Source organism: Buceros rhinoceros, unplaced genomic scaffold (genome assembly GCF_000710305.1).
Source record: "Buceros rhinoceros silvestris isolate BGI_N320 unplaced genomic scaffold, ASM71030v1 scaffold970, whole genome shotgun sequence".
Lineage (NCBI taxonomy): Eukaryota > Metazoa > Chordata > Aves > Bucerotiformes > Bucerotidae > Buceros > Buceros rhinoceros.
Genome location: NW_010387670.1, coordinates 293 through 8,240, shown reverse-complemented (window position 1 = coordinate 8,240; position 7,948 = coordinate 293). Strand labels below are relative to the sequence as shown.

The 7,948-nt window shown below is 46.3% G+C and overlaps 1 protein-coding gene across 2 annotated transcripts in view; it reads left to right on the top strand.

The window, feature by feature from the left end:
- Positions 1 to 2,323, top strand: part of LOC104496619 (3 beta-hydroxysteroid dehydrogenase/Delta 5-->4-isomerase-like) — an 11,162-nt gene extending 8,839 nt beyond the window's left edge. The window contains exon 4 of one of the 2 annotated variants that reach the window (XM_010140133.1): positions 1,370 to 2,323. In XM_010140133.1, the coding sequence (XP_010138435.1) occupies positions 1,370 to 2,184 (815 nt within the window). In that variant the 3' untranslated portion in view covers positions 2,185 to 2,323. The remainder of the gene's footprint in view (positions 1 to 1,369) is intronic. The other variant, XM_010140871.1, reaches the window with a different exon arrangement.
- Positions 2,324 to 7,948: the final 5,625 nt, after the last annotated feature.

The following is a 7,948-nucleotide window of genomic DNA, read 5'->3' as shown; positions in this document are numbered from 1 at the left end:
TTCTTTTTCTTTGCACTTCTTCAGTGTTTCTTAAAGCCTCATCCAGATTTATTTTCCATTTGTTTCAACTTCTTTTTCTTGTTCAAGCTCGAAAAAGGAATTTTGATGCCCTAACAATATCCAGCCCATTAATTCTTCCCATTCTTCACTCATTAATGAATCCGTATTTTGCTGCCAATATACCTTGGTCCTGTGAACCTTGTTATATTCTCTTTAAGAATGCCAGCCTGCTCTGCATTGCGCTGCCTTTGGTTGTAACGGACTGACCAGACTTGTCAGATCATTTATGTGCCTCACTGCTAGCATTTGATTTTATCCCCTAGATTTTAGGCCACACCCTTCTAATATCATATCAGTCATTTTGGTTTAACATTCCTTCATCAAAGACATTTTTTAATGTCTTTGAGCTGTATTTTCTGTTCCAAAGTCACTGGCCCTTTCATATATAATCTCTCTCATTACACCATGCACAACAAATGAGGCCTCGAAGCTCAGAAGAGTCTTCTTGTAATTAAAACAACCCTGTTTATTAAAATATTTATTTTCCCCTTGAATGTGCTTTCCTAGCTTAAACCTCTTGGCAACTTGAAAGATCTTGAACTTCCCAGTTTGCCTCCGCTCTCCTTGATGGGAGCATTATAATAGGATTCTAAAGGTAAAGAAATCCTGTATTACTGCAAGTAAAATCCAGAATATGCCAAAAAAGGAGACATATATATATACAATCATCACTTTGCTCACCACACTTCATTCCTTCATCTTTGACTACATAGTATTGTGCGTTATTCTGACAGGGGAATTTTCTCTCCAAGCTCTCCTCCAAAGCCAACTGAATGGTGGAGAGACTCCCACTGGGTGATGATGATTTTAGAAGAAACCTTCACATCCCACATTAATTCTGTCCCTGCTTAGCAAACCACCCAAGAGCATCCTCAAGCATGGAAACTGGGCCTTCAGCATAGGGGATGGGTGGTATCTAATGAGAGGGGAAGCTTTTGAAGGTTCTCTGCCTTAAAGCCAAGTCAATCCAACCAACAGGCATAAGCCCCCGAATCTGTGATCAGTGTCCATGCTAACCTAAGCAAGAGCAAAATTTAACTCTTGGCATAAAAACACCCCCACAACATGAAATTAAGACCAAGTGTTCATCCTTGTTTAACTGTGGCAGGTGCACTGGTACCAGTTAAATACAAATTCAGAGCAGATTCAGTTTAATAGAACATGCTGCCCAGTTCAGGACAGGATACTCCCCTCCGCAAAGAGGGAAGATCTGGCCAAGCTCAGGCCAGAGATGCTGTTTCTGATCTAAAAAGCCCTCTTTTCCCTGCCTGGGGAGCTCTAGACTGACTTGCATGTTTCTCTTTTGAAGGTACTCAGCTACTGCTGGAAGCATGTGTCCGCTGTAACGTCCAGCACTTCATATATACCAGTAGCATAGAAGTGACAGGCCCAAACTGCAAAGGTGACCCAATATTCAATGGTGATGAAGATACAGCTTATGAGAGTGTATCAAATTTTCCTTACGCCCAGAGTAAGAGACATGCAGAGTATTCTGTGCTGAAAGCAGATGGCCAGGTGCTAAAGGATGGTGGCACGCTGATGACTTGTGCCCTGAGATCCATGTACATTTTTGGAGAAGGAAGCCTATTTCTTCAAGGCCACCTGGATAATTGTCTGTTGAACAAAAATGTCTACCTACGCTTCTCCAGAAAGGAGGCTTTGGTGAACCCTGTGTATGTGGGGAATATTGCCTGGGCACATGTGCAGGCAGCCAAAGCTCTGCAAGTCCCGCAGAAAGCCAAGCACATTAGGGGGCAGTTCTACTACATTTCAGATGACACTCCTCATACGAGCTACGCAGATCTAAACCACGAGCTGACCAGGGACCTAGGGTTTGGAATCGAGCCCCGGCTCCCCATGCCTCTGACAATGTTGTATTACTTCTCACTGCTGCTGGAGATCGTGAGCTTCTTGCTCCGGCCCTTTGTCAGATACATTCCCTCCACCAACCGTCACCTTGTCATTCTCCTGAACACCCCATTCACCTTCTCTTACAGAAAAGCACAGAAGGATTTTGGCTATGTGCCCCGCTATACGTGGGAAGAGGCCAAGCAGTGCACTGGTCAGTGGATTGCCTCCATGGTGCCACGGAGAAGGGAGTACTTGAAAATCAAGGCTGACTAAGTCTTAGGAGATGCTGAGACCTGGCTAAACAAGCAGGGACTTGAGCCAGAGGAGAGCTGGGTGGAGAGCAGCAGCAGATAACTACAAAGCAATTAAATGAATAGTAATGAAATGTAACAGTGCCCACCCCCCTCCCCGAATATCCAGAAACATTTGTTCGTTGAGTACAGGCTGATCAGGGTAACTTTACCGTATAGTCCACACCCACTTCTACATCTTGTGCAGCACAAAGACTTTATTTTAGTAAGACTCTAAACATTCCATGGTGTGAATACATCAGCCCTTCTTTCCACTCCACATGACCTCCAAAGCTTTTGTAAAGCGCAATTTGTCCAAGAACTATGATTACACTTTACAAATATGTTCTACTCAGCTATACCACACTCAGCTCTTGCCGGTCTTAGACACACAGCAGTAAAAGCCACCTCACTGCCAAAGCTGTTACAAATCTTGCCCACTTTTTCAAAAGCATTGTCCAGTTTCATGTGTCATTCACCTGACAGTCAAACTTGAACAAATTTGAGCACTGTAAACATTGTGAGGCCAAAAGTACAATGTAAGCACAACATAGTCAGGATGGCGTGTGGAGAGAGAGAAGGAGGAGATTTGGTCATGCGAAGACTTCCTCATCCATTCTCGTTTTCCTAGTTACCAATTTTGCAATAAATATGATGGCTGCCCAGCAGGACAACAGCTTCAACAACATGACAAGGAGAAGAATATTGCAGGACAGCGTTGGTGACTAACAGGTTTCCATTGCAGAGTCAAGACATTTGTGAACACTGAGAAAAAATAACAGTGCTGAAAAGAACCCCGTGCTATTTCCAGGTTTCTGCTGGGAACAAAGGCTAGTTTAAGCTGATAGATGCACGTGTTCTATCCCTGTGTTTTCCTGGTGGCTATATGAGTTTCTGCAGAATATGTAACCTGACTTTTGGGCCAAAAATGTAGAACTTGTCTTAAAATACAGATACGATCCAGTGTTTGCTTCTTAAATATACAGCTCACTTGCTGAAAACAGCTCTAAAAGATGGGAATTTCTCTGTTCTGTTCAGGATGGTGTGAACAGAAATATTTTGCTTGACTCAGTACTAATGTAAATAAATCACATTTCCTGAGAAGCTGGCAGCTTGAAGTCTTACGTTGAGTTTAATTATTCAGTGCCCTAGACATTAGATAGTCCCAGTGCAAATATTACCATTTTATTTAGTAACCTCGTAGGTTAAGTACATAAGATTTGAAGTGGTAGAATACCAGCCACCAGAACCTCCAGTCATATTCTGGGGACACAGAAATAAGTTTTCCAGGCTCCCACTGAAGGCTTTGTAAACACTCAGCAAACTAATACTGGGGATGTTATTGGAATGCCATCACTTCTCAGATTAACCATGTCAGTGCCTCCAACCTTCTCCTCTGAGCAAGCAGTACTCTTAACACCCCCATCAGAGTTCCTCCTTTGCTGGAGAGCACACAGATCTAGCCTGTGCTGAGGGAGACCCACCCCCAGCCAGACAACATGCTGATAACACCTGTAGAGGCTGATGGAGAGTGAGGAGGTTTGTAGCAACCTTAAGGAATAAGGGACTTGAAAATGAAATTTGGAATTGCAAACTGCTGGATAGCATCTGCACCAAACAAACTGCTGTGTGCACTGAGGCTTAAAAACAGATAAACATCATTATTTAACCCATCTGAGTTTGCTCGTGGCAGACAAGCAGCACGTCAGAGTTAGGATTGCTAACTAGCTGTATAACCCCTCCTAGGAGACCCTCATGCCTCAACATCACATTAAAATAAATAAAGATGTTTTAATAAATAAACTAATTGCCCAGAGAGGCCGTGAGTTGGTCCAATTGGTCTTACAGCAGGAGTTACAAAGGTCCTATCGCACCCCTTTGCTCAGGAGCACAGTCAACACAACCGCCTGATGTGCTTATGTCTCAGCCGCTCCAGCACTTCTGCATCAGCTGCAGATCCACACAAAAGGGCAGCCTGGGCTCTGTTCTCCTGCCTTTGCTCCACCACCAGGGTGAGAAACCTGTGACTGAAGCACCTTTCACTGTCACAGCTGCCCGCTCAAGTGAACCTCAGTAGGAGCCAAACTTTCCCAATTTTTCTGTTAACTGAAGAGCATTTTGAAGCAAGCTGCTGACAGAGCCAATGACCAGCAATGTGGTGGCATTAACCACCCGAGGCACAAATCCTGTCTACATCACAGAAAAATTGAGAGTAATTTGGGGAGCCCTCTCTACATGCTTTTAGTAGTTGCTGTGGTCTGGACATAATCTGGCCAATCTTGTTTTTAAACAAGATTTAAATGATCTTATAAAGTATTTTATAAGCTGGGTGATTGCTCTATCCAGAGAGGGAGCCAATAAAAGATGGTTCACGGTGGTCTCCTGTTCACAGGCATTTGCTGGAAGGATCAACCCCTGCTGCTTAGTTTTGCAATTAGCCCAATTATCTGTTCGATTTTCCAGTTTTGTTTAAACCCAGGCCTCCTAATTGACCAAAATGAAATCGGAACAATCCCACATCAGAGTCACCGGCTCATTACCGATGGCAGCAGTTAAGCACCCCTCACCTGGCTGCTACCAACTGCACCAGGCACACGGGCGTGAGAAACAGTGCACTTCTGTCTTGCCACTGTGGCAGCTTCAAACGTGTAAGTCTCAGTGTCCAAGAACAGACTAGTTTTAGGCCATTTAATTTCACTCATAATCCCTAAAATTTCTTTCTAAACGATTACTAAACCAAGTCTGTTCTCTGCCTGACAGGTCTCTGAACTGCAGAACAGTTCTTGATAAGTATGATCAGCCCATGGACAGGAAGGACTCCAGGTGCAACCTGCAGACAGTCTTATCTACAGTGCTGTTAATAATTATGGCTTTAGTTAATTGCACCTTCAGACCTCTCCATATGTGCTCTGTTCATCTCCAGATTGAGCTCCAGTTCCTGTTGAGCTGCTCCACTCCCATTCTGTGCCTTTGCCCTCTATGCATGCTCCGTTGTCCTTCCAGTACTTGTATTTGCACATCCTTGCATCCCTCTCTGGTCCCACTATGTTCCTCCCTAGACCACTCCACCATGCTCTTTTCCACTCCCTTCCACTCCAGCTGAGCTTTGTACCCTGTCAGTCCCCTCAGTTTAGGTGTCATTCACCATCTCAAGAGTAGAGAAAGATCGGCTCTGCACCTTGCAGCCATCCCAGGCAACCCAACCTCTTGCTGTCCAAACACCTGCTGAGGGATGGAGGAAAACCAGGAACATACAAGAGTGCTGTAATCCCAAGGCCCAGCTGCCTTCCCTGGGTACCCAGGTGTCCAACCCCCCCAGTTCTTCTCTGAGCCCCTGAGCCTCCTTGCCCTCACACCACCAGAACTTAAACCTCCAGGGTTTTGCACCCCTGTTCTAACCCTACACCCTACTGCTCTCCTGGGGCTTCAGGAATGCAGGTGTCCAGGATCTCCCCCCTCTTTGAACAGAGGTGAGGAGGGAGGCAGCAGCCGGGGAGAGGGGTGTCTCCGTGTGATCCATCCCAAAAAGCTTTGTTAATCCAGTCGCCTTGGGCTCTGAGGCTGCAGACTGGCCAATGGAGAGACCAAAAGCCAGACATCTAGAGCAGAGCAGGGAATCACTGAGACCTCAGAAGCTCAGGTGTGCCCTTTGCCTGGCTGTGGAGAACCAAGGGTTTGCAGTTAGTGAACTTGTGCAGAAGATTAGGTATAAGGAACTGCAAAACTGGCCAGGACACCTGAAACCACCTCTTAATGATGCACGGGAAAGGGAGTGGGTCTAGGTCTGCCTCCGAGTCGGAAGGACCTATAGAAGGAGACTGAGGCACATAACAGCTGGAGGAGTGAGCACCTTTAATCTTGGCCTGCTGAGGTCTTTTGTGCACCATGGAGACACCGACTCACTACCCAGGATCAAGCAAAAGAAGGAACAGAAAGCAGCATGGGAAAGATTAGGGAACCAGACCCTTATGGGGTCTTGTCTCAGGACTGATCTGAAGCGAAGACGAGACAGGATTGCTTGTGAGGTGCTATGTGAAGACTGATTGCTGAGAGGCTTCCACTGTTGCGAGCATTAGACATTTTTAGGGAGAGAGGAACTGGCTTAGTGGCATCCTCATGGTTTTTGAACAGCTTTGGATTTGCAGGAAGACGGGCCCAGCTCTTTGGGGAAGAGGGAATTTTGGGAAAGAAGAGTCTCTAAGAATAGCTTTGCGCTCTTGAAGGAACTCGAGTACTTCTGCAACTCCTCTCCAGCCTGCAACGCCACCTTCCATTGCTGCCAAGCTGTAGTCTCATGTGGTGCTACCACAAGATCCAGAGCATGAGCTTGGGTTCCCATCTCTTGTGAGGAGACGCCTTGATCCCCCCTTACCCGTGTTCAGATGTGATTCAGATGACTCATCTTTTCTGCCCTGGTGACATTACCAAACATCCTGAAGGAACTATCCCTCCCCCTCCTTCCAGGAGAGGCTTTGGGATAGAAGGAAGGAGGATAACCACTTCAAGTGCTGCTGCTTTAGGCTCTAGCAGTCAGCTGGTCCTTTCAGATCTCACCTCTCCCTGCAGCTGGGACATTACACTTCATTTCTGCGTGCTTTCTTCCCCTCCATTCCATTCCAGGTACACGGCTCTTCTTCTCTCCCCTGCATGCACATTCTTCTCTCCATTTATCCGCCTCCACTCTTCTCAGTCTCCTTTGTGCCCACCATGTTCCCCTCCCTTACACTACAGCCCCCAAACTGTTGCTGAGTAGAGGGAGGTAATCATTGCCCCCCAGGTACTTACTGGCTGTGCTCCTATTAACATAGCTCAGGATACTGTCCTGCCACCTTTGCTGCTGAAGCAACCTGCTCACTCACACCCAGCTCGATGTCTACCAAGACTTCTAAATCTTCTTCAGCAAAGCTGCTCTGAGCCAGTTAGTCCCCAGCCTGGGTGCGTGGCTTTGCATTTGTCCTGTTGAATTTCACAAGGTTTCTGTTGGCCCATTCCTTCAGCCTGCATTGTACCTCTGAAAGGCAGCTTTGCCTTCAAGCACGTCAGCTGTTTCACCCCATTTGGTGCCATCCGAAAACCTGCCAAGAGTTTGCCGTCCATTGCCTCCTGCAGGTCACGGAACAAACCAGGACCCAGGATAGACTTCTGCTGTACCCTAGTTATTACCTACAACCTCCCGAGCAAAATCATACAACTGCTCTTTTTTACCCTTTCTGGTTGTCCATCCATCCAGAATGTCCATCCGCATCCAAGAATGCTGATGGAGATGATGTTGAGAGCATTATTTTCAAGTGCCTCAAGTAATGTCTCCTATTGTTTTGTGTTCTTGGGACAGTCTGCCAGAGGACTGTTATCTTCATTCCCATTATTGACCTCATCATCTTAATGCAAGAGAAGCCAACAAGAATGCTCGGCAAGTAAGCAAGATAAGGAAAGGGACCTGGAGACTGTGAGCCCTTACCAAATCCCAGTTTAAGGTTGGACTTGGAGGGCAACACCCTTTCTTCACCCACTGACGCGGGATTTTTCCCATCCTTAATCCCTGACGACTGATGATGACCTGGACACTTAGCTGTAAACTTAATGCAGAAGTGACTTTATTGGCTTTAGGTTATGGAGGTAGTGGATAAATTTGGTACGTTCTTCACCTTTGGAGATGTCGGTGGAGAGATCCCTTCCCGTGATCTCCTTGAAAACAGCCACACACCGTGACTCCTTCTCTCCTTCTGTCTGGAGAACACCCGCGAACG